Source organism: Pararge aegeria, chromosome 11, assembly GCF_905163445.1.
Source record: "Pararge aegeria chromosome 11, ilParAegt1.1, whole genome shotgun sequence".
NCBI lineage: Eukaryota > Metazoa > Arthropoda > Insecta > Lepidoptera > Nymphalidae > Pararge > Pararge aegeria.
This window is the reverse complement of record NC_053190.1, coordinates 7,110,114-7,137,229: the sequence shown is the minus strand read 5'-3', so window position 1 is coordinate 7,137,229 and position 27,116 is coordinate 7,110,114. Positions and strand designations below refer to the sequence as shown.

The 27,116-nt window shown below is 33.7% G+C and overlaps 2 protein-coding genes and 1 long non-coding RNA gene across 5 annotated transcripts in view; 1 reads left to right on the top strand and 2 right to left on the bottom strand.

Annotated features, from left to right (window-relative positions):
- Positions 1–3,344: 3,344 nt before the first annotated feature.
- Positions 3,345–3,621, bottom strand: LOC120627351. Its single transcript, XR_005658905.1, has 2 exons — positions 3,478–3,621; positions 3,345–3,444 (listed from the first exon to the last, which is right to left on the bottom strand). It is a non-coding gene; the product is annotated as an uncharacterized LOC120627351 (long non-coding RNA).
- Positions 3,622–5,276: 1,655 nt separating this feature from the next.
- LOC120627741 lies at positions 5,277–6,457 on the top strand. Of its 3 annotated transcripts, none has more exons than XM_039895768.1 (3): positions 5,277–5,355; positions 5,428–5,592; positions 5,650–6,457. In XM_039895768.1, exons 2-3 carry the CDS (start codon positions 5,548–5,550, stop codon positions 6,106–6,108), a joined length of 504 nt encoding a protein of 167 aa, XP_039751702.1. In that variant the 5' UTR covers positions 5,277–5,355; positions 5,428–5,547; the 3' UTR covers positions 6,109–6,457. The 3 variants fall into 3 exon arrangements, with proteins under 3 accessions (XP_039751702.1, XP_039751701.1, XP_039751700.1); XM_039895767.1 differs by having other exon boundaries at positions 5,277–5,592; positions 5,650–6,110; positions 6,158–6,457; XM_039895766.1 differs by having other exon boundaries at positions 5,277–5,592.
- Positions 6,458–8,601: 2,144 nt separating this feature from the next.
- The window catches only part of LOC120627216 (A-kinase anchor protein 200-like), a 32,266-nt gene continuing 13,751 nt past the window's right edge, over positions 8,602–27,116 (bottom strand). The window contains exons 5-7 of the mRNA XM_039895092.1: positions 12,035–13,366; positions 11,421–11,498; positions 8,602–10,848 (exon numbers count right to left, since the gene is read on the bottom strand). Of these exons, the coding sequence (XP_039751026.1) occupies positions 10,816–10,848; positions 11,421–11,498; positions 12,035–13,366 (1,443 nt within the window). The 3' untranslated portion in view covers positions 8,602–10,815. The remainder of the gene's footprint in view (positions 10,849–11,420; positions 11,499–12,034; positions 13,367–27,116) is intronic.

The window sequence follows — 27,116 nt, the reverse complement described above, 5'->3', positions numbered from 1 at the left end:
TATGTGCCATAATGTGTTGTTAAAAGTGTGTGACGCGTGACTAACTAGCGGTTCCCTCGATACTACCGGGGTCTTACTATTATCGCTAAAACTACTAAGTACAAAATTAATATTGTTTGCTTTTATATTTCCCACACTGTCATTTTAAAATTATACTGCTTTTAGGTATTATAAGACCATTGCACAAAAGTATTAAAAAGTTTTCTTTATCTAATTTATTTCAAACGAAAGTGCGAAAGCCATTGACTGAACTAAAACATCGCTTCCCCAATCCTCGAATCGACGGAGGTAGCTCAAGCGCCGACTTATACAAATTTGATTTCTTTACACTTTTCACGAGAACACGATATAGCGTGAAAGCAATTTTGAATTAATTATTGAGATTAAAGGTCTCGTTTACCGTGCTTAAGTTTTCAATAGTCAAAGTCCGTGCATTTGCTTGCAATAATTTAAAGTACCTTAATTCAGTAGTCGTAGGTCCAAATATTAACTCAACAACAATATTTTGTTGAATGTTTAAAGTTTACCTTTTAGTATTACAGATTCTCTTATTACATGTGTTCAAAGCAATATACATACAGGTATTCACATAGAGATTGAGCACTACCAATGATATTATTTTATGAACGTAACGTTAGAGAAGTTCATAGAATAATATTTTGAATGTCTTCTTTTAATAAAATGATTTGTAGAAGCTGATTTACTCTACGCCTTTTACACTGAAACTGCATAGCAATGATTGTGAATATTGATGTGAGTCACTATAGGCCAACCTCCGCATAAACTATAAGTATTGTTTGTGAATATGCGTGAGCTTAAACTTCCTTAGTCTAATAGGGTGCAGCTGCAAAATTGCAGTTAGCTATGGTGATATTGTAAGCTTGTGACCCATTAACAGCACAACTTCTCAAATGCACAAACTTCCATATGGTTCGGATAGTGAGTTTAAAAGATTTTAATGTTGACCATATTTCTAAATAACAATAAAATAAAAAAATATCAGCGACTATAAGCGAGATTGTGAATTCCACGTCAGATTCCACTAATCTGATTGAAATCAAAGTTTTAGGTTTTGTTCAATATACATATATTATTTTGTTGTATAAATGCTAACAGCATAATCTGCAAGAATTGTTTTCTGTAAAAGACTAACAGCACCAATTTAACGAGTATCCAATTTTCTGTCAATGTTGTGCTGTGTTTTTGTGAGCCTGCTGGCACTAAATTATCCTGGTTTATTGTACATTATATAAATATATATTCAGTTCCACTATAAACCAAACATTACTTAATAATAAAGTACTTACTATACAATATTAGCTATTAGCATAACAGTAATCTTTTAAATATCTGCGTAAACAAGCTATTATACAAACAGGTTTGTTATAAAATCCTAAACAACACTAAAACAGTTATAGGCAAGTTCGGTAATTTTGCTCTTAAAATGTAGATGTAAGAAAATGAGATTTTAGTGTTTGTATTCTTTTCGGGATTATACCCACTAAAGAAAATTGTTTTTATCATATTTGAAAACTTTTTGAATAAGAAATAAGTGAGTACAATGAAATCTCATTTTCTATTGACTGTTATAGATTAATGCAAAGTTACCCAACCTGAAGGTGAAGCAATAAAGAAACAAAAGATTAAGCATTTTGCAACCTCGAATTTAGTTAGGTATTATTTTTTTTAATTATTGTTAACCTGGAATGCATGATTAAGATTTAATTTAATTACTTTTGCAGAATTTCGAATTTTGTTAACTTAACCAATCGAAGTTATGTCAATTTAGTTTAATGAACAATTACGCAGGTGATGTTAATAAATAATTATAATATGATAATAACTTTAAAACGTTATCCAGGAATGCGTGATTAAGTTTTAATTTAATTTAGTTTGTTTTAATTTCGTAGCTTTTCGAATATTGTCAACTTAGCCAATCGACGATTTGTCATTATATTTTACTGTACAACTAAGTGGGTGTTTTTCGTAAATTATAATATGAAAATATTTTTTATTTATGTTACTGTAAAGACCAGAATAGTGGTTTATCGTAGTGGAAATTACTAATTTTTTAATTTTATGACGAATTATGTCAGAATAAAGTTTGTTCGTTTTTAAATAGGTTATTATAAAGTATGCCTAGGATTAATCATTATTCAGGGCTTTTTAATAGTTATTGGAAGTAAGCTAATGATTATAATTTTGTGGTTAAGTTGTTATTTAACTATTAATTTCATATACTTATCCTTAAGTCATTGAAAATGACCCCAAACCGTTGCTTTTCAATTTTAATAAATTATTAATTAAATCCTTAACAATACAAACATCTATGCTGAATTTATGGCTTCTTTTTACGTTTATCTGGATAATTATTCTCACATTTATTCATCTATCTCATCAGACAGGCTAAACAAAATTAACGAGATTATTTAAAAGTGAGATAACAGATTTTATTCTTTTCAATATAAAATGGCAGCTTTGATACGCCTTATGTTTGGGGTAAATCCAACGAAGGGTGTATATCCTGATTCTGGTCTATCCTACTGCCAGTTAAAAATTGGCCCAGTTTCAGTACAGGTCGTCAATAATGCATATTTTAAGTTTTGAAATATAAATTAAATTCCTATAATCCTAACAATTCTCAGTGACGCCACCATAAAAAAACGCATTTTTTTATTCATAAACTAAAAGAAGTATAAATGAAATAAAATACTTGTAATAAATATTATATATCATAGCATGGCGACCCCGCACCGGTAAACACAGCTTCGCATAAGTCGTTCCCTCTCGAAGTGGACAGACGGCATTAATTGGCCGTGAACTTATGAACTCTCCACAAAAAACCTACGTCCAGCAGTGAACGTCTCTGCTGGGCATAGTATTGAGTTAATGGCTTTCTTAAAACTCTAGCTGGATGTAAGCCCAAAAATCAATCCTGCTCCCTTAGGTATATTATTTATTTATATTTATGTACCGAAGAATGACAATAACAAAATTTGCAAAATCATTGTTTTATTGACATTGCCAACTCAATTTATTAAATCGTAGGGAATAGGTGCCTAAAATTTAAATTTGGTAAAGTAATAATTCAAATACCGGTAAAAATTTTATTAAAACTTGCTCGGAACTATATTTATTTTAATAAAATCTTGCCTATACATACAGTTTTAACCAGAGTTTATTAGAAACATATTAAATCAATGGTTTTAACAGGTTAGTTTAGGTTAACTTAAAATTAAATGGTTCTGTTTTTCATTAATGATACTCTTTTTTTTTGTAAAATTTTAGCATACCTACTATTGCTTTTTAGTGTATTCATATGATATATGTTTTTCTTGGGAAAGTAGTTGAAATATTATAGGAAGGCACCTTCTTACCACTGTTAAAAGTAAATCTTAATTCTAACGGTTTTCCAATTGTTCTTGAAATAAAATAGGTAGGTACCTACTTTACACTTATTTTTTTCTATTTCGGTACAGTAAGCAGTTCTTCGTCGAAACGTCTGTAGTTATCTTTTATATAATATTCTGATGAGTATTTTAATGAGTGACATGCAATCCGTAGCAATAAGCTTATTTGTTATTACAAAAATCACAATACAGGAATATAATTATTTGTATAAAATATAATCTTTTATTTTATCCCTCAAAAAAAAGAGCAAAGACCAGTCTTCGAAAACAGTGCGAGTTGCCAGTGATCACTTACGGACTAACCGTAGTCGCTTACTATGGGCCTCATAAGGACGTTTTAGAGTTATTCGGCGGGCGATGGAGAGAGCTATTTTAGGAATATCTGTATGTGATCAGATATGAGGCGATCCGTAGCTGAATTAGAGTTAACGACATATCTCTCACAGCTGAAGTGGCACATAGCTCGGGGATCCGATGGACGTTGGGGCTCCAAGGTGCTGAAATGGTGACCCCGCAAAGGTAAACGTAGCGTTGGTCCCCAACGATGTGTCCAGACGACATTAAACGAGTCGCTGGAAAGTGGCTCAGAACCATTGATTTAAGAACTCCCTATTAAAGTCCTACGTCCAGCAGTGGACGTTTATCGGTTGAAGTAATTATTTCATCCCCCAGAATGCAGCAGAATGATTTTAGCAGATACCTACCCAGGTATATAGCTTAATTATTTAATTAATGCATATTCAGACTTAGCGCTGTGAATATAGGTCATTAGGTATCATTATTCAAACGTTCCAAAGGAAGTTAATAAATGTACTTACTTTAAGAATTGGTTCTGAATTGTAATAAGTATAGATACCTACATATATAAGTTTTATTTTTTATTGCACCACAAATTCGCCTTTGACTGCAGTCTGACCTGGTGGTAAGTGATGATGCCGTCTAAGATGGTAGAGGGTAAACCACTTTGGGAGTATGGCAGTCATACTCATACCCCTAATCTGTTTCGACGCGACATCGCACCGGAACACTAAATCTCTTAGCGGCACGTCTTTGTCGGTAACTAATCACGGCCAAAGCCTCCCACCAGACAAAAGAGTGTACAATACACATATTATATTTATTTATCGAAAGACATACACATATTTCAGTAGAGGCACAGATGAATGATTATATTTATGTGTTTGCATGCATGTTTATGTTTTAAGTGGTTTTAAGGAACATAATTATTATGGTTCTCCGGACCGGATTTCCAGCACTCTCGAGCAGGCATCTATGACTCGCCCATGCCCTGCGAGCCGATTCTCTAGGGGCTTCCGTCCCGCTTCGTTTTACTTTAATTAAAATATGAAAATTAAGCGGATCAATCAAACATACGGATTGAAGTAATTATAATTTACACCACACAGATTCCCCTGCTGTTCGCGGAGTATAGCAAATTAAGCTTAATTTTCATAATATATTATGGATTTCCGCCTTCTATCCAATATTTAATTGAAATAAATAAAAAAATTGTGGATAGGTATATAGGAAGTTCTAAAAATATAACGGTCCTAAAGATCGTATCGATAATTAAAAAATATATATGAATAACGAAAAAAAGAACATTGACTATTCCTAACGAATTTGTACTATACGAAATTTTATTGCATTTTTTACTAGGTACTCATAATTCCAGCGGTCCCGTAAAATGCATTACGCAGAAAATATATCTTATTTTTATCGGTCGGATACCTTTTTATATACCTATCGTCGTATCGATATTAAACATAGCCATAATATAAAAAATACTAATAAAAAATATTTATGTATTCATAGGTACATAGATAATTTTCCGCATACCACTCAACACTTGATAATGTTTGACAGTTGACAGTTCACAACTTTGTATTCATTTGTAGTTTTGTTATTAATATAAGTTAACTGTTTTGTATTTAATTAACTATAGGTAATTTCAAGAGTAATAAAGCTGAAGAGTGCTAGGCAAAATATAGCTCAGTCATTTCTTCTTCTTCCGTAGGGTGTTCAAAGGCTCCCAAGCCGCTTGCGGTCTAGCTCCTTGTGAGCAGTTTGTCTTATAAAATGATTCAAACTTAGAAATCTGAAACAAGACGACACTAGAGCACAATACAAGATTGTCATGGAAGTGGTATTTAATATAAAAGCTGAAGAGGATTTTCTACATGTAAGTTTATATGAGATAGCTATAAATAGTTGGGTTATAAGAAAGTTTATATTTCAGGTAGTAAAAGACATCCTAAAAACCTTATATGATAATCACAGTAAGCCTAATCAATTAATAAATGAAACTACAATAGCAACAGCTAAAGATGAAATCAAAGAAGTTATTGTTAAGACTGGCTGTGATGCGGAGAAGGTATACGAATTATTAGTATCAAAGGGCTTGGTAAAGGAAAGAAGCAAAATAGTGTCATCTGTAATAGAAAGTAGGAAGAGTGAATTATTATATTCAACATTACTTAGCTACAACAGTGCACATGGAGAAACTGTTTCATCATTTGATTGGTCTGTCAAGCTTGTTTATGGCACAAGTGAACTTAAAAAGTTGAAATACCCTATCATGCAGTTGGCATTAGCAACACTTAACAAGGGTAATCATCAACGGCTGATTTATGACCTTAACAAAGATATGCTTGTTAACATGATAAATGTACTGGAAAATGTTGATGCACAATCTTGATATTTCAAATGGAATGAAACAGTAAACAGTTGGTAAGGACCATTATTTTTTTGGAAAGATTTGGACAAGCCTTTCTGAGACTTCTTCATCTGACCTTTGAATGGACTAAGCAATCCTTAAGGCAACAAATTCTTGGACATAATTGTCACCAATTAATTAATTGTCTTATTGTTGTCTGCCCAGAAATATGTTAATGAAACTTCTTTAACCCATTCAATGCAGTGTAAAATTTTACTAATAAAATAGATGCGGGTGGTCTGGATAATTTTGGTTTTCTTAAAAATGTATATTGTCTTGATGAATATTTAGTTATATAAGTACTAAATAAATCTCCTTTGTCTATCCTCTATTTGCAGTTATTTTGATTGTGTTTATTCTTCAATCAATAATATCCTAGATATGCAGCTGCATATACTGTGTATTGTAATATTGTGAAGCAGAATTAGAATTTTAGTTTGACATTAACAGATCCCTGTGTTGGTACTATTATTGAATGAATTAAGGAAGATGGAATGGATGGAAGATTTAATACCTACCTCTCTTTTATCCTATCCCTCACACTGGACTTTGGCGTTTACGCATCCATAAACTTTAAGAAAATCAAATATGTTCCAATCGATTTTTATAATAATATAAGCAATGCGGAGGTTTCGGGGGGCTTAGTTCGAAACCATGCATGCACATTCAACTTATGTAAATTACTAGCTGTTGCCCGCAACTTCGTCTGGGATGAAATTTGGATTTGCCCTGAAGTTAGAAGAAATCCCGAAACCGCCTACGCCAATCTTCATCAGAACCTCAAAGTCGGTTCCACCTTGTACGCTATCAGGCCACAATCAGACTGAATTACATACTATATCATCTGATTTATAACAGCAAATTTTTAAAAATACTGTTGAGAACAAGAAAAATAAAATTATCAGTGTGCACCTTCCTCAAAAAACGTTGATATAAGTATTTTCATATAAAATTACTAACCTAAATGAATTTCGTTGTCTCTAACCTCTATAACACAGGACTTTCTTACAAACTTCCAACCCCCATTAAAGATTATTTTTTGAGACAAAGATAACCTATGTCCGATTCGTTTAGTCGTGAAAAGGTAACAAACAAACAGACAGTTACTTTCGCATTTGTAATATTAGTATGAATGTGCGTTTGATGAAAATATCACTTGCTTCAGCGGTAAAGGAAAATTTTAACTGGCGTGTGGAGTCTTACCAATTCGCACTGGCCCGGCGAGGTAGACTATTACGGCCTTAACCCTTGCCTTATTGTGGGAGGAGACCCGTGCCCTGTAGTAGGCCGGTAATGGGTTAATATGAATGATGATGATGACGAATATGAAGGCTTTGATCGTCATCATCATGTCAACCAATGGACGTCCACAGCTAGGCATAAATCTTTTTAGGGAGTTCCAAGTACCACGATCTTGTTCTACGTGCCCGCCCATTGCAACTTTAGCTTCGCGACTCTGAATATGTCGGTTACTCTGGTTACACTACGAATCTCCTTATTCCTGATTTGATCACGTAGCGATAGTTCAAGCATAGCTGTTCTCTTCAACGCCCGCTAAGTGACCTTGCTTGGCCTTCTTATGAGGCGCATAGTTAGCGACCATGTTTCAGAGCCACAGTCCATCGCTGGCAACACGCGCTTTTCGATGGTCTTCAGATACTGAAGTATTTTGTAATTGAAGATGTATTCGGTTCACCTCTTACTTGAAATTGGACCTACCCAACTCGATTCGTCGAAGAATACCTATACGAAGGCTTCGAAAATGTATGCAGATACTTTTAAGTTGTTTACAATATAGCTTAACCTTAATTTTTTTCATCTGGCCCATATATTTCCTTCTTTTATTTAATCTTCCCATGTTTTATGTTGTCCCTCACGCGCTTTTCAGTTTCTTTGGATACCAATATGTGATCGACTCACGTACTCCATTAGTCTACGCCACACAATGTATATCCTGTCCATTTCCTAATAGTACATCCCTCTCTATTCCCGTTAACTAATACCGCTATAGTCCCATCGTTCTCTAGAAGAGTTCGGCCCTCCAAGTAATTGGTCTCCATGAAAATGATGATTATTTTCTTCAAATCTCATCGTCCCCAGTAGCAGTGGCGTGCATAGAGGGTATGCAGATTATATAAAATGATAAAAAAACTTAAGGATAGGCTTTTTGTAACTCTCACAATGCCTATCCTTAAGTTTTTAATAACTCGTACTGGATTTTTATCATTTTATATAATCTGCATACCCTCTATGCACGCCACTGCCCAGTAGCGAGCATAGGTAAACAAGACAAACTATTTATTGACTTTTTTTTTAAACCCACTGTCCTTTTACTAAGTATAGATAACAAGGATGACAGAACTACTTCACATTTTTAATATTTTTTTAAAATCCCACACCCAAATCAAACAAGAAACGAGGACATTGCATGTGTAATGAAGTTTATAAAAGAGGCATAGGAAATAATAAAAAGAATATTGTTTTAAAATTTATTGATAAGAGACATTCACACATCAACATCGAATTCCGGTAAATTGAACATAATAAGTATACAAATGTTCAATCACATACATTTTTTCAACTCTCATTATACATTATATTAAAAATTACATGAGCAGTCAAAATACTAAATGATATTCAATCGAATTATATAATTAAAAAAAATATTTCGAATTGGCACTTCTGCACAATATTTTTATTGGAATTTGAAAAAATAGTACAGAGCGAATGTTTATTGGACTTTGTGCAGATTGTTTACTTATAATAATTTAAAATAATTTTGAGCGTCAACATCAGTTCTAAAACCTAGACATTACATTTAAGTGTTAGTTAATTTGACTTTCTAAAGTACATCACTTTAATTGGCGAAAAATTATCGGGAAGTCCGGAGACTCTAACTTATGTGGACATAGTTTAGGATATAATGTGTTCCACGCAATATGCAAGATTATAGCGTTTCTTTCTAAAGACAAATACAATTTTAGTACTATGTTTTTATCTCGTCAATATTATTTTTAAGTTTTAGTAGATACATTTTAGACAATTAAATGATACAAAAAAACTACAGTATATCCTAAAGGGTTTGGATTCAAATTAAAAATACACTCGAGATATTATCACCAGTTTTAATATTCTAGAGGTACTTATTTGGAATATCTCTATCAGACTTAAGGCATTTGATATGGAATGTCTCACTCGTGTTTACTGCTGATATACTGGGGAGATATTCTCTTCTCCATTCATGCAGATGTGTCACTTCAAATTTCATAAAAAATGTATAAAATTACAAAATAGGTTAGGAAATAATTTTACCAGACACAACTATAGAAAACGACAATAATTGTATAGTTATATCAAACCTTACGTAGATAATGTCTAATAATTGTATGTATGAGGTGGAAACAAATATAATATACTAATTAGCAGCAATAACTACTGCTTTTACTAACTTGTTACAAATACTACACATCTAAATCGTATATATAATTGATTGTAGTTTGTATATGCATAAAAATTGTATAGATTAATCAAAAACTTGGCCACTGAATATTATTAAGTCCAATTTAGTAAATACCACTCGTAAATATCTGAACGAAACAACACAATCTAATAGATGAATCGCCCAGCCTAGACCTAAAATATACCACTAGGCGTAGCGGCGACTTATAATTTTCCAGTAAATTTCCTCATATGTTTGCATTACAAGAGAGCACAAAAAAAAACTAAATTTATACAACTTATAATTACAGGGAGCAAAATAATAACATAAGTCCATAAAATATAGGTACTTAGACAATTAAATGAAATTCATTTGTTGTGTCTCACTTATAACAATATACAAATGCAATTTATATTCCAAATTGACAAAAGAATTTGTGAAAAATAAGATTTATGAAAACGTAATTATTCATATATACATAATAGTGTCTCATTATTAAAACTATAATATATTTTTTCAATGCATTATAAGATCAAAATTGGGATCAATATTTCAAACTTTTCATGTTTTAAAAGCTGCAACACAATCAAACACCCATGTATAATTAATAATATCATACAACAAATAATATATAAACACAAACTTTACATCAGCAATTTTAAATGATCACCGATTCTTTTATTAATATTGTTTTTAAAGTCAATCCCTTGCCATAGGGGTTTCCAATCTAGATTACAGGTCTATTCTATTAGGGTTTAATACTTTTGTTTTTTAGGCTTTACGCGGTCCTCTGGAATATTTGAAACACTAAAGATGAAGTCTAATTTACTTTCAATTTTTTTAAGGAATACATTTTAAACAGGAGCAAAATAGCATTTTGTTAAGTAATCAAGGAGTTAGTCACACACCAGACGTCATAACTAATAACCCCTGTAATAATGGCACCAACTTATCGCACCGTATACTGCCTATATAACTTTGTTATCGTATATAATTATAAAGATCGTTCTAGCGAATTTAAAATACATAAAACCTTAATTTTACAGAAGCAAAGCACGCTAAACTTAAACTATACTCATTCTACATCAAAGGTCTCATTTAAAACTGAAATCCACATAATTGTAATCGGAAATTCTATATCGAACTTAGTTCGATATCACCTTGTGGTACTAAATGGAAATAAATTAAAGGCTCATTTTCAGACATCTGTCTCGAGGACTATTATGTAGAGTATCAAACTCACTGTGTATTTAATTGGCCACTGCCACATCGGTCGTCGTTTCCTGCAACAAAAGCATGATATCTTATCTACACATTGAAATAGCATATAATAGTAGCAATAATTAATCTTCATCTTCAATTATTTTTGCATTGCTGGGTTAGACCTTTCATTCAGACTAGGATCTTTAACTTAGACCCTCCACACTACTTCAATGTTGATAGGTGAGGTGGGTTTGAGGATTATTATTACGTAAGTCTGTCTATATTGTAAACGGTGAGGTATATTATCAGACTATTGATATTATTCCTAGTCAATGTATACCAGGAATCGTGTAATTTCCATCGTAATTTAGCTGCGTTTAATTCGAAGTTCTAAAATAAGCGAACGAAAATGCTTCTTTTAAGAATAAATAATATTAAAATTACAATATTTGTCTTTCATTACTATATGTAACCTTTATGAAAAATTTCTAGCTAAATTAAAATTCTTGGTAACTTTAATTTTGAGTAAACAATATTAACGTTACCAAATTTCATACTTTACCTGGAATTCTCATGGTATTCGTAACATCTAGGTATAACAATAGAAGAGCTGGTATATAATAATACACTAATCAGGACATACAACACTCACCAGCTCAGTTTTTAATTCAGGTATAGTTGGCACTTCTGGGATTAACTCTGCCATCTTATCGGAAACCGAGATTAATTCCTGAAAATAGCAGGAAGTACACTTAAAACATTATCTAAATATGTATTATTCCTCTTGAATAATAAGTTATTAGTTGTGTTTGCAAATGAAGGTATAAACAGTGCACTATGATTTATAGTTTTTATAACATGTGCTGTAACTATTATCTACAGTGCACAGTGAACATAAGAAATTTAAATTAAAAAATCTACATTTTATATACAACTTACAGATACAAACCAAAAAGTATAAACATTTTAAGGTTTAAGTAATGGAATTATAGAATTAATGTTAGGTTTAAGCTCGTTAACATGCAAGGATATCTACAAGACACTGGAAAATAAATAAGGGAATGACGGGTGTAGGGCGATGGGGCGCGGAGGTAGGAGCGTCGACCGAAATATGTATATCGAAATGATTGCGTTCCGGATCTTCCAGTTAATGACAGTTCCACACATGCTGGGAATAATGTACATCGACTAATTACATCTTTTAACAGGCTGGCAAGCCCTTACGTTACTAAATCCTCTACTAGCTAGAGTATTCCGCGTATTCACCTGTGGCGCGGCGTCGCCGAGCTCGCTGGGCGGTGGAGGCAAGCTCTCCGAGCCACTCGGCGCGTCGCCGCTCGCCTCTGACAGCGAGGGCGGCATAGAGTCCTCGGGCGTTACAACTGGCACAGAATCTGTAGCTTCGTCGATTACTGGCGTCGCATCGCCGTTCGTCATCATTTTCTCGTCTTCAAATCGCCCGTTACATTGAATGATTTCCGCTTTTTGTTTTAAGTGTTTAGCTTTGTTTTTTATTTCATCCTGTGAATCATCATTTTGCATGCTATCTTTGGGGTCTTCGCGCGATTCGGTTAGTCCATTTTCTAAGTCAGTTGTTTTAATTTCGGGTGCTGCGTTTATTTCGATAGGTTCAGATTGCACACTGTCATTGGTAGTATTTTTCTGATTTTCATTATTATCATCGGTTACTACAGTCGGTTCGGGTAAGTCGTCAATAGTATCGGGAGATTTTCGGTCATTATTAAAATCGACTCCATTTTGAAAGTCAAAATCAGCATTTAAAGTTACGTTATCATTCGAAACATTATTTTCCTGAATAATATTTTCTTGTGCAATATCAATGGAAGCAGTTGCTTTTACCTCTGTCACGTCATTAGTCACAAAGACAGGTGATTCCTTAGTAATAACGTCTGCGACAGATTCGGTTGGTTCGATGGGTTTTGGTTCATTGTTTTCAACTATTGTTACGAGTTCAGTTTCAACTACGGGTTGAGTGTGTTGAATATCAGGAGAAACAGGTTCAACTTTAATTTTCGAGTTAGTTTCTGGGGTGTCTACTATGGGTGTAGTGCTTGAAGTAATTTCTGCGGTATTAGCGATAGGAGCATCTGTCAGTTCTGGTGCCATAGTGGTAGCGGCAAAGGAAGCCACTGACGAGGGAGGAGGATTTGCGGGGAGTGGTGGAGGCGAAGGTTCTATTAAAGGAGATTTTTCAACACAAACCTCATTTTTATCAGGAATTTCAGTAGCTGGGACGGGTTCAGGCTTTTCGAAAATAGTTTCCTCGACTTTACTTGCCACGGTTTCGATAGGTACGGCAATTTCAATTTTTGGCTCTTCTAATGTGAGTCCATTAATAGGTAATTGTTCTGGTTCAACTTCATCTTTTGGAGATTCGGTCCTTACATTATCTTTAGTAGCATGAGTCTGTTCATCTGTGACGAGAGTTTCTTCTTTTGGTGTCTCAGGGGTGCTGATGCCATTTGTGATGGGTTCAGTCACTGGAGTTTCAGGCGTTTTCTCATCTTTTGTTTCGGTTTCAGATTTGTCTTCTTGGATCACGCCATTTGTTTCCGTTTCTGGACTGGTTTCAGCTACCTAAAAAGTAAATATAAATTAACATTTTGTTATATTGATTGTGTAACCGATGAACAATTGCAATTTTTGAATAACTTCCTCTAATCAAACTGTTATAATTTGTTTTGTACCTTATCGTCTGCCATAATTATCGACTTGTATATTCCCACTTTACCCGTGGACTGAAGCAACATTAAAGCGCATGAGTTTATGTAGTGTAATATAATAATTATTGTAATGCACGATTGGTTTAAATATTAATAGAATCGTTATCCTTCAATGCTCGCATGATCTGATGCACTATATCAATTACCCTTACAGTTTATAAAAAGATAATTGGAACCCCATAGACATGGTGGTAATTCAGTTTTGACGAATCGCATGTCAAATGTAAGAGAAATGTTACTTCTTACAGGAAATTAAAACATAAGAAGTTACGTAGTTGTAAACCAGCTTAGCTGCGTTTGCATAAAATTCAAAAAACTATTAGTAGAAAACGGAGTAATATTGTCTTGTCCAGACTAGTTTTTTTATATCCAACAAAAAAATTACAACGAATTAGTACGTTATCTCAATGTATTTAAATAGTCATGAGATTATACAATCATAAAGAAATATAAAACTATTTGTTGATCTGTAGCATAAACTTGCAACCGCACTAGTGCGGCAAGCACAAAAACGACACCGATCTACAAGGCCACCATTGTTTACTCGAGTAGAAATATAATGTAAACTCATTGCCATTATAACCGTACTCTCATAAAATCATAACGCCAAAATTCAGTACATTATTTTTTATAATATCCAACGGATATGGAAGATGATTATAACGTTGCTAAAAATAAATACAATTTAAGATAAGAATTTTTTTGATAGGATCTAGACCGAATCTGCTTATTCGAATATGTGATTGTTCTCTACATTTAAAACTATTAACTATTAACTACATTTCTTTCTTTAAATTCTGCATTTTTACCTACTGGCAAATTAGGGTAGCTGAATCAAAGTTCTCGTCCGATTAAATAAGGTTTCTACTATGACTAAGTAAGAATCAATTGAACTAATGAAACAGTGAACTACTGAATACGAACTGTTTCCTTTAAAAATATTGTTGGACACGTGAATCACGCTAAACGCGAACGTTTTTAGGATACCACATTCAAAGAACAGAGATGACAAATGTAAATTACTAGGAGAGCACGTTAACAGGGTTACATGTTTATGAGTAAAGTTCATTGTTATAGTACAATTCTCGTAGATTTTGCGATCTCCCTGACACAGCGGTGAGCGTTGTTACCTTATAAGTGGTGGTCGAGGGTTCGATCCCCGACAGGAGCAATTTGGGAATTTATAATTTCAGATTTTTTCTGGTTTCGGATTCGGTGATGGCAAAAAAAACGACAAAGCGTTCCGGTACAATGCCATGCAGAAACCGATTATAGGCATGGATTTAATATAGCTGTCCTTAATAGGTTATCCCACTACCCGCTTAAGACTGCATAGTTACATACCAACAGGTGAGATTGCAATCAAGGGCTACCTTGTAGTGGAATGAAAAAAAAAAGTCTTCTGTAGTATTACTTGGAAAAGAAAAATTATGTACTTGGATATTATTTAATGATTTTGTCTGGTATCCACATAACACCCTTAATTTAAATGAATGTAATTTTGATAAATTTTACAATTCAAGGTATTTTAAGCCATAGAATTTATACACAGGATACTTTTATCTCGAAAAAGGTACTTTCAATATAGATGCAAAAGTGAATTAATTAGTCGATTAGTCCTACTTTCACGCAGAAACTATCGCAGTTACAACAGTGCCTCGGTAGAAGGTATATTGTACAAAGAGTAAAACCGCAGGCAGAGCGAGTTGACTATAATAATGCTGGTTTTACAAAAAGACTTAAGTACACAAAGTCTAGTTATAAAAGGGGAAACTAGTGACTAAGGTATTCATATTTACTAATGAAAATTGATCCGCAACTTTTCCTTTATTGGCAACAGAAATAAGGTATTACACATTCAAACAGACATTCGCAAATCATCTTTTCCCACAGTGAGAAGGCAGCAAGCAGCATGAGAAGGTGCAGATTGGCAGACTTCACATGCCATTGAGTGCATTATGGAGAACTCTCAGGCATGCAGGTTTCCTTACGATGTTTTATGCTAGCTGTGCATGAGGTGACTACCACTTGCGCGGGCTATATCTTTGTCTTAGTGAAACGTGTGCCGTAGGTGGGACAGGCATAGCACTCGTTACTAAAGAGACAATAACGTATGGTGCTTAATTGAAAATTTCGTTACATTAAATTTCGAATTGATGATTGGCTAGTTTTATTTATTACAATTATAATATCTTTGCACAGAAACAAGCTAAAAGCTTCAGTCTAAATGCTTATACTGGTTGTACAAAGATTAAAAGAAACATTGGGGGAAAAACCACAACTTAAGCATAGTTTTTCGCCCCAATTTAAAAATCAATACAATCTAAAAGTTAAAAGTCATCCTGATCAATAAGGAAGAGTGGAAAAAGGTCTGTTATATCGCGAGAGATTTTTAACTTCGGGCATTAGTCCATGATAGGAAGCTGTTAAAACTTTGAAACTGTTTTATATTCCACAATATAATGCATTAGCAGGGGAATCCTTATACGACAATAGATTACGGTTGTGCGTCGTTCAATACTTGCATAGGAAACAAAACCGCTAGCCGAGCTAGACCCAACGAATAGCCAAGTGTATGTTAGATTGTACGTTCGATTAATAATAATGTACTCTTTACTTAATATTAAAATTATATCATCCCCGTATATATCTAATAAAAAAGTATACATTTAATATGTAAGAATCATTTGCATAAAGACATAATACTTTAATACTTTCTTTCTATTTATATACATTGTACTCGTATCTACATACATATCGGTGAGAAAGTCCAACTTTTTGCCGTTTATTGACTATGGTGGTGTGAGTGCTCTGGGTGTGTTCTGTAGACTCCGTAGACCAAATTTATGAATTTATTTAGGATTTGATTTATTCACCGTTGAAAGAAGTGATATTTTAATTGCTTTAAACGCACATTACTTAGAAAAGTTAGAAGTGCGTGCTGCGGCTCACCGAAAATGAAGTTACTTCAATAAGATATTAGAAATAGAATAATATGAGGAAGATACAAGTGATGTGTACATATTATTTTATTCAATTGCAGAGAGATGATTGTATACTACCTACATTCGTGAGCGCTCACGGTTTTAGCTTCCAATTTTATAATAGTCGTGCCGTGTATTAAAATTGAAATGTCGCCCTTCTTTGTATTTTAAAACGCTGCATTACTTCAAACAATGCCAAATTAAAAGTTAAATGGAAAAACTGTCGGTCAATAGAGTACGCATTCTTTGTAAACTCACACCAACATTAAGTTATAAATTGTGTAGTAGAAAAAAATATTTAAGAAAAACTCAAGTTCATTGATTTATTCAATATGTCATGAAAAGTTTAGTTGTTTTAGACGGACTGAAAATATTAAACAGCAATCAGATATATCTTCTATATTCCTTCTAGTTTTTTTTAAATTATAAATCCAAACATTCCATAACTAGGATTTCCGGTACAATGAAGTTCGTGGACTACATACCAATCCAACCGGAAAACATATTAGTGTAAAACGAATAAAGATAAGCCTTCCGGGGCCAGAAAAACTTTTTTAATGATAAGAGGTACATTTTTTCCAACATATTTGGTAAAATTTTCTCGGTTTGTAATAATTGTTATAATATGTATACAGATATTAGGATAGAAGAACCGACCATAACGAAACTAAACATAAAATAAAATAAATACACTAATTTCCTTTATATTTTAAGGGGTATTAGGTTGTTGGATAATTAATTATATTTTAACAGTGGATTAATTTTCAGTCAATAACCTATTAAAGCTTATTGAATGACAGCTTCTTTGCCTCTTTTTTTCGTCCACTAAAACTAAATATTATGAGATTGACTCACGATTCGCTTAAATGACATCAATCTTAACTATGTACCTGTACTGTGACTTAGTATAAGTCTACGTAGCGGTTCACAAAGTTGCGGTTACAGTAAACGGTAAAAAATCCACCAGATTTTTTACAAGCGGTGAAATGAGTTTTTTTTATCAGATAAGCGTAGGTACATTCGATGTAAAAACATTTGCCTACACTTTGATATACTTTTAGAAAAAAAAATAGAATTTAGAGCTCATGATCTTGAGAGATTGTATAAGCGATCTATAATTGGTTTTTTAGTTCGTGTACATTAGAGTATAATTTTTATAGATAAACCAGTATTATATTTTTTTATGGAATTAATTTATATATTTAAAAAATTACTCATTATTTATAACTACATCTTCGCAAATTAATTAAAAGTGTAATTAAGTGTAACTGTGTCCTAAAAGCAAATAAAAATGATAATACAGATTTTCACTGTACATTTTAATTAAAGATATTTGAAGTACCTATCACTTAATCGCAAAAGAAGCGAAAAGTCTCCAATTTTATCTTCAATGAAGAGAAGAATCTCGCAGCGAGGGTCGGTTTTAAGCACTTGTTGAACGATCTACTATTGTTAAATTCAAGCCAAAAAAACGGGTTCATTATTTACCACTCATTCAGCTTTTATTCAAACTGCTGTATAATTACGACATATCAAAACTTGTTCATCGGATGAAACTGTTAATTGCATTCGGTAGCACCCCAATGCTGAATAAAGGCCGAAACGATGAACGTAACCATTGTCCGAAACGAACAACAATAAGCACAATACGGCTAACATCCGAGGCGCACGCACAGGAAGCCAGCTACCTGGTATTGTTTAACAGATTCACGTACATAAATAATGACTGTTTTCGTCAGTAAGGTTGAGCACACATGACTGAGTCAAACTTTTTAGTCTGTTCTGGTTTCTATGTGAGAGTTCTCGCGGTGACACCCGCGTTAACCAGGTTCGTGACGTATCGTTCCTCAAAAAAGCATGTTAGGAGCCTTACTCAAAGGCCAACTCAAACCTAGCATCCTGCACTTAAAATGTTCAATGTCTCCTAACTATGCATCCAAATAACATGCTTATAAAGGCAAGGTATACTACGTTATATTTTCTAGGTAATATATAAATCTACTAGCGGTCCGTCGCGACTTTTTCCACGTATAAATCAACCTTAAAAGATAGACAATTTTATGCTGACACGGACTTTTTTTTAAGGGGAACAATTTTGTCGATTTTATAGAAATTTTTACCGTTTACGCAGCGCACACAGCGGAAGCTCTCAAAAGGAAAAAACCCCGATTTTAAAACATTTTTCATTGGCGCTATGCTCTTATTGGTCTCAGCGTGATGTTATAATATAGCCTATAGCTCGATAAATGGGCTACCCAACAAAGAAAAAATCTTTCTAATTGGACCAGTAGTTTCTGTGATCATCGCTTTCAAGTAGACAAACAAACTCTCATTTTTATATATTAGTTACAAGATTTGTAAGAATTAATGACAATATACAATCACCTAACAAGTTATTCTTACATCGGACAAGCATCTCCAAGTTGAAAATAAAAATACCTAAATCTAGATGTAAAACTGAAGTTTTCTGTTGTTTCGAGAAACTATGTAAGAACTATCAATAATTATGCCAGGAAAGACAACTGCATTAAGGAATTTTATTATTTTAAAGCGTCTGGACTGTTACTCCATATTATAATGACCATGGAATCAAAATCATATAGAACCAATTTTATACTCTTCTCAACTATCTATCCATCCGCGGTTAAAAATATTAAGTTTGTAGTCGACTTTAGTTTTATTTCATTCCGCTGTTTACCCACAGCGTATCGGTCATTACCACGCCGCGCCGTTGTTATTTAACTCTGAATTTATAACGGTGCTAGAATATAATGTTTACAAACAAGTAGAGCCACCTAGTGTAATTATTATGTACTTATGTGTTATTACTATTTATAGCTTCGTCTAAAGTTTAACAGGTCTTTGTGAAGCTCTATCTATGGAAAATGAAAAACTAAGTTTTTTTGGGATAATTTTATTAAATCCTAAAGATAATCAAATAAACATGACCTGACATTTGACGCTTGAATATAACTTTGATAACCTACACGAAACTGCGGGGCAATTAAAACATCAGCCTTATACTTAACGAATGATTCGTCAATATCAACCCATTACGGGCCCACTACTACAGGGCAAGGCTCTCATCTCAGAATAAGATGAGTTGAGGATATAGTCCACCACGCTGGCAAAGTACGGATTAATCGATCCCACAGGTTTTTCAGGAGTGCATGTATATCGTCACGATATTTTTTCACCGTTATAGCAAGTGATATTTAATCGCTTAAAAATCACATAGCACCGAAAAGTTTGTGCCGGGATCGAACTCCGAACCCCCCGAAACCAGGATTGAAGTTTTAACCACTAAGGCCATAGGGCCTTAGTGGTTAAAACTTCAATCCTGGTTTCGGGGTTTAGATATAGATCTATACGAATAAGTTACATTGAAAATATCTTTTACCCATTATTTATTATAAGGCCCTATATCTATACAAATAAGTTACATTGGAAATATCTTTTATCCATTATTTATTATTAACTATCTTTTAACTTTAAAAAGTTTAAAACTTTAAAACTTTATTATTTTAAAGATATTAAAGATATAAGAGTATCTGTTGATTTGGACTATCACGAGCACATTTCTATTAGCGTTGTAGGTTTTACGCGGTTTTCGACTAAACTTTTTAAAATTAGGTGCATAAGCCATAGCCTAGACATCGTTGAAAACGGAAAAACAAATTTCGGCACGGACGAAGTCGCGAATAGTAGTTACACGAAGACTACGTAAATGAAGAGAACAGAAAAATTGCTGACTTCTTACCGATAACATTATCGCAACACAGCGCAGCGGTACAGCAAGTAATTAGGCTTTTTATAACTTGTAGCCGATTAAAATGCTAAATGTTTTTAAAGACCTTCAATTTATATTAAAGAGAAACTTGCTTTTGAAGCGTTCTACTTTATAATCTCATATTAAGATTTAACTTAATTTTTTTAAAATTTAATAATGCGTTTAACAAAGTAAAGTGTCCAGTGTGGTTAATGTTAAAAAAAGATCCCCAATGAAGGAATTCGTAGTGGTTATTGCTTAATTCTTCTATCTCACTTTGAAATACCCATCAAAATTCGTTCTTATGATTATTCCAACCACAGATTATTTTTTTTTTACAGAATTTGGAAAATGCATGCTTCCATCGAGCTATTAAATATTCGTTAATCACTAACTATTTGAATTGAATTTATTTGCATATTCAAGATGGAAATCTTTATTACATTGTAGCGTAAAAAACTAAAATGAAGGAAACATCTGTATGGTTATAGCAATGAAGGCGCGGTAACCTAAATTTTTGTTATTTCTTTGCGATTTAGTATTCCGTTATGTAGTTATGCTAGATGTGTGGGTGTAATAAACTGCCCTGACCCTTTCATGACAACGGATAAATACATTGGCAACTCTTAAAATACTATTCACCATTACACACATTAAAATAAAAAACAGTAATATAATGAAACTATCACCATCACACACAATAAAAAAAAACAAGAATATATTATTGTATGAACGCACCAGTTTGTACTGTAGTGGTCTATTAGCATAAAGAAAGTTTTGACTGTTCTAAACCAAAGCTAAACATTACAGAACAACCTAAATTAACACAACCTACAACCAAATATTACCTATATAACAATTAAGGAAATTTGAATTTGAACCGACTACTTAAAAACCCAATGTTTTATAAGCGGTTTCCGGAACCCGTTTCCGTAGACTTACTATGGACGAAAATTAAGGCTTAGCAAGAGTACCGAGCGGATTATTAGCGGTAATTCATTAACGCTTACTAACTTTGATTTTGGTCGCTTAGCCAGAGAATCCACAGGTCACATTGCCCTCTATGTGGCATGTAATGTTGCTAACACATGTCGTTCTTTTCCGTCCCTTGCTAACATCAAAAATGGGCTAATTTTAATAGTTCACGCTTCAAATAATCGTACATGATACTCAAATGAGATTGCCGAGCGAATTGCCTACCTGATGGAAGGAGGAGAGGAAAACAAACTTCTATAAACAGACACAACACTTCGAAGGGCATGCAAGGAATAAATCCAACAGTGTCTCCCTGTGTCCATCGATCTGGTGCGTAGGTGTTAAGCCTCATATGCCTTTAATAAAACTGGCAACCACGCCCTTTATACCGGAACAAAGCAATGCTGCTTAGAGGCAGAAATAAGCATGGCGGTAGTACTTCCCTGGACGCGCTTTGTCACAAAAATCTGTATACTCTAACTAACACGTTCTAGCATATTTACATAAGATTTCCAAGCGGACTGTAAATACAATCAGGGCGTTTACTGCTAAGGCTTAAAGCAGTATTATTTTAATATGTAGACAGACGCTCTCCTTTCAAAATTATTGTAATGACATAAAGCTGTTTGTTACATATAAAAATATCATATTAAAGAAACGTCTACTGTTATAAACGATCAAAGTAAGCTCATAGAAATGCCATAATGCTTACTGACATGAGTGTTGGTCGCTTTATGAGAGCATTTGTTGGACATGCGATGTATGTAGGCCGCATTCCCCTCAGTGATATGCAACGTTGCTGACACATATTGTTCTTTTCCGTCCCTTGCTAAGATTGAACAAAGGTTTGCTAATTTCAATAGTTCACGTTCCAAATGAGCGTACGTTTATCCGATAACGGTAAACAGCCGGTGAATCAGCAGCGCCATAACACAACGGAAGACTCATAATAGCAATAGTTTTGAATTCAGTAATAACCGCACGGCAAACGTATGACCGCTGTTACATTTTTTAAATATTTACCTATTCAAACACAGTAAAAAGTATACCAATAGTAAATAACAACACTTACTTAACAAGTGAGCTATTTTATCATATTGAACTTCAGCGCCTCAATATGGCCTTGAATAGTATAACATGTCTAAGAAGTAAGAACCTACTCTAAGGCTATAAATACGTAGCTATCTAGTACAAAAAAACAGCATCATAGACGGTTCAGTTGTTTATAGGAATTTTTTTTAAAAGGCAATGCAAACGCACCGATGTACCATGGGTACCTATGCCATCATATGTAATGTTATTGTATAGTTATAAATTCTCTACAATAAATAAAATTAATTAATTTACTTTGTACGTAACAATTTTAGTGTTTTGTGGAAGATTTATAGTAATATTAATAAACTAAAGACTGAACACTCCTGACTGACAAATTGTTGTATGTTTAAACACGCTATGTATTGGACGAGGTATTTACGTTAGGTACACTGTTTATTGAGGTAGATATACAACGTGTAAATGAAAACCGAAATAATACTTGACAGGCTTTAGTGGTACATTATGTACAGTATCTAAGAATTATCTGTGAAATCAAAAACTTAAGTTTTTTAATAACCCAGTGCCATAGTTTTTACTGAAAGAAATCAGATACATCCCTAACATCACATGCAAATTTGAAATGAAGTGACTCCTGTCTCTTTATTAGGTACGCGTCGCGTAGCCTAGGTACTATGCGCGTGTCTGTCTTTTATCTTCAATAGGGGTGCCATAAGTAAACACTTATAATATTTGAATTCGCTTGTATGAAAAAATAAATATGATCAGTTTGATTTAATATTTTTACTGGGTCATTCCTTATGAGATATACTTGGGCATCCTTCAATATTATTTCGTAATTCTGTATATAAATAAGGTATACGTGTAATATCACACTATGAAACATAAAACATGCGGATGAAACTACTGGAAACCGCTAGTCATATTATAAAAGCACCTTTTTACACCAAGCGCAATGGAGGGTAAAGCTAGGATGATCTGGTAGCTTACCATCGCTTTAATTAATGTTATTAAAAAAGGTAGTTTTATATAACATACCTTGACATCCCTAAAACCAGGATTATAACGACAAAACAGCGACAAAAATATTAAAATAATACGACTGATGGAATGGGAGGTCAGTGCCCAGCCGTAGAACACACTTCATAGGCTGATGATGATGACGCAACATTACTTGGAGAACCGTAAATGATTCCGAAGTTTAGACTATTTTTAAACCCTCGAGACAATTAATGGTATCGTTGCGAGGAATGCGTTACAAATGTTTTTAATGAACACCAATTATTTCGGCTCATGTACACAGTACACACACATGGCAGTAGCAGAGTGCCTGGGAGTTAGAAATGATATTCTTCGCATTATATTAACGACATAAGTGGTCGCTTTGCAGACAGCATCGTGTGACCGTCGGCGGGCGGGTATAATTTGCATGGGCAATAAATAACAGGAGATAGCAGTAGCATCTCGGCCGGTTCAGGCACACTATCATATAACTCATAGTCCGAGCTCGCTATCAGAGGTTGTCGCCCCGTCTTGGCACCGATTACACCAATCGCTCTGAATACGTATCCAGTTACCTTCACTTCGCGAGCACCACCGCCTATTTTACATTGGGTTGCGAGCTCCGTACAACCATGTAGGTTTCATTTCACGCTGATCGTATTATTACAGCATTATTTTAAAATTCGTTTTGACATCCCTTTACGACGTCCCTATATAATATTATCTTTGCGAAAATATCTTCTTTGCTATATCTTTGTTAAGTCTTTGTTTGTATTTTCTGAACGCCCTGAGCAACCAGTCGAATTGATTTTTGGCGAGTTGAAAAAAATCCGAATATTAATTTTGTAATCATTATCTGACCATATCCGTTAAAAGTTTAACTACTATAATTTATGAGTATTAGTACAGTAATACAATACTATTATTTACATCACGCAACATTCTCTAGTCAATGCACTTCCATACGATTTTTTTAATCAACCTATTCATTACCCACATTCATAACTCATATGTAAACCTTGATTCATAATGCTATCAGAGCTACGGAGCGGTTAATGCGTAAAAATTTCACAGTCGGATGACTAACAAAAGTTGTTGAGTCCATGCGAGTGAAACTGCGTTCGGTCGAGTTTATCTTCACTTTTATTTACGCAATTATCCTCAACGGTTGCCATAAACACAACAAAGTCTTAACGATGTATAGGACAACAGTTAAAAATGAGTGAGAATAAGTAAAACGACCCGCAAAATTATTTACCTACTTAAGTATTTTTTACTTATTTATTGATAATATTTGATCGTTTATAAGATTCTTCGCATCCTTAAGCGAGGGCAAGTTGTCTGGGTACTGCACTTTCCTCTAAAATAGTAATTAAATTAATATTTGATGCAAGGCATAGAATACTTATTTTTAATTCAGCACTGGAATGATATAACAATTCTGGTGCTGAATTATAATTATAATATATTTTTTCCTTAAGGTAGAAATAGCACGCTCATTTCTAATAATTTTGTTGGTAATATAGAAAGAGCAACACTGAGAAAATGCCAACTCAGCCAAAATAAAATAATCAAAATCTTGTTTGTCAGGTTTTTTTGTTCTTAATAATTAATCTTTTTTTTTCTTTTTCATTTTGCATCTTACGAATACAATAAAAATTATTCAATAATATACCTATTTATCACAGGCTAATAAAAATATACTTATACAAGTCTATCCCCTACTAGCAGAATCTCTAGAAGCTACAAAGCTATGTTAAAGATGTTAAAATAAATGATAATCTTAGCCAATTAAAAGAAGCGTCAATAATCGAGACACCAAAAAAGGACCTTATGAAAATAATGCCTTATACATTCATGACAGAAATAATTTCCCAAGCAATAGAATAACCATTTTCCTGATGCCCTCACGTGATAATAAAAATGCCAGTTCACATTCAACTTGTTAACACAACAATTGTGCGATAGTTTTAAAAGGAAACTGAAGCCTTCCTTGTTATGTCAAAGCTCTATTGAACGTTCGTATTATGAAAATACGACAGATGAGCTTGCGCGGACAGTAGTTGTCGGCCATTTGGTAAACATGCAATATGAACTCTACAGCTCTTCGAATTACTTTGCCGGTAGCAAGTACATACATGTATTCGTTACAAATACAAGCACACCATTGTCTGCAGTGTACGATGCTATAACCACTAACTCGATACAAACTGGTTTCATTTATAGATACCAAGCTGTACGTTTATTTTTTGTCCGCCACCTTTGGGCACTGGATATCACAAAGAATTCCAAATTACGTTAGCGTGGATTCAATGCCTATCTTTTTATATATTATTATAAACAGTGCAATCCTTTCTAGTCTTCATACAGATTAAAGGGTGGTTTAAAATAATACTATTCTCAAAGTTAGCCAAAACCCCAAATTAACTTTAGATTTTAATGTTTGTTACATTAAAAACCAGATTTCCAGCCTACTACATACTCTGCCTGCAGAGAAAACTCGTCAGAACTAATTCAGCAATTCAAAAGATTAGCCCAGACAGACAAAAAAATATTTAAAACGTGTGTTGTGGGTAATGAATTTGCAACAATCAAAAGAGACATTTCTATCATAATTAAATTAAACATTTATGTTTTGTTTATTTGTGCACCTCTTGCCGTTGCTATCGAGTTTAAACATAATACTCGCTCAACTGCCTCGCGCACATTTATTAGCCCTTATGGAGCAAGTCATTGCGATTTACCGTCGCTTATGATGGGAAAATACCACGATGACCACGATTCCATACAAATCGTAGTCAACCTTCATGCCATGTTATAAAATATTTTGATGCTTACAAAACGGATACCATAATTAATCGATAATCTACTGAGGCACTATGAAAATAAAACCAATGAGTTAATGGAAAGGGGAAGTGGTCTGCGAGTGCGACAGGCGCGCATTGCGATTCGGACCGGCCTTCGGTTCCGCGCCCACTGCAGGCCTCGGAAACCTGCCCCGGACTGCTAATTTTATTTTGCACGCAAACAAGTTTTAATGCAAAGCAAAGGAACCCATTTGCTTCGGACGATCACGCAGATTTGATTGGAGTAAATATAGTTAATATTCAAAACTCTAATTTTAAATTTAACCCGTGTCTACGAGACTATACAATGCAATAACAATACAAATATTGTTTATTTAAAGTAGACCTACTTTGCATGTAAAATTTTGAAAGTCTGTTTGTAACTCAACCACCGGTTCGGAAAGTAGATTCCAACAAGGAGAAATTTGATATATTTTTTTAACTTAAAGATGGTTTCTCAATACCGATCTTGTCGTCTGTTTATTGTTTAAAACATTCATTTAAAAAAATTCAATGTCAGTCAATGTGTTTCTAACACAACCAAGAAATTAAATGTAAAAATATGTATTACTTTACAAGTTCAGCGAAACGAAAATGGGTTATTGTTTGAGCGTCTAAAACCCTCGTGGTGGGAGATGGGTGCTAACGACCGTACGTCAACACGTGGTGTGGACGGACATAAACAGACAACCGCCTTCTTTGCCTGCACGATAATATAATACTGCTTTTTAGTGCGCATTATTATTATATATATATACGTAACATACAATGCACAGTATAGTAAATTATTATGGTGCTTATTCAAAATCGACAGAGTCCAAGTTTAAGGTGCAATATGTAGCACATAGTACCTAGTATTTATTATTTTAAAATTATTGAGATAGAGCAAAAAAGCATAAAAAACACGTTTCTTGTACTTTAATGTTAAACTTATTTTTTATTTTTACGATTTGTTGTTAGAGCGGGAATAGTTAG

Excerpts from the sequence above, each read along its gene's own strand:
- LOC120627741 (XM_039895768.1), top strand. The coding sequence starts at position 5,548 with ATGGAAGTGGTATTTAATATAAAAGCTGAAGAGGATTTTCTACAT. Across the intron at positions 5,593-5,649 it reads CTGAAGAGGATTTTCTACAT|GTAGTAAAAGACATCCTAAA; the intron begins GTAAGTTTATAT and ends TTTATATTTCAG.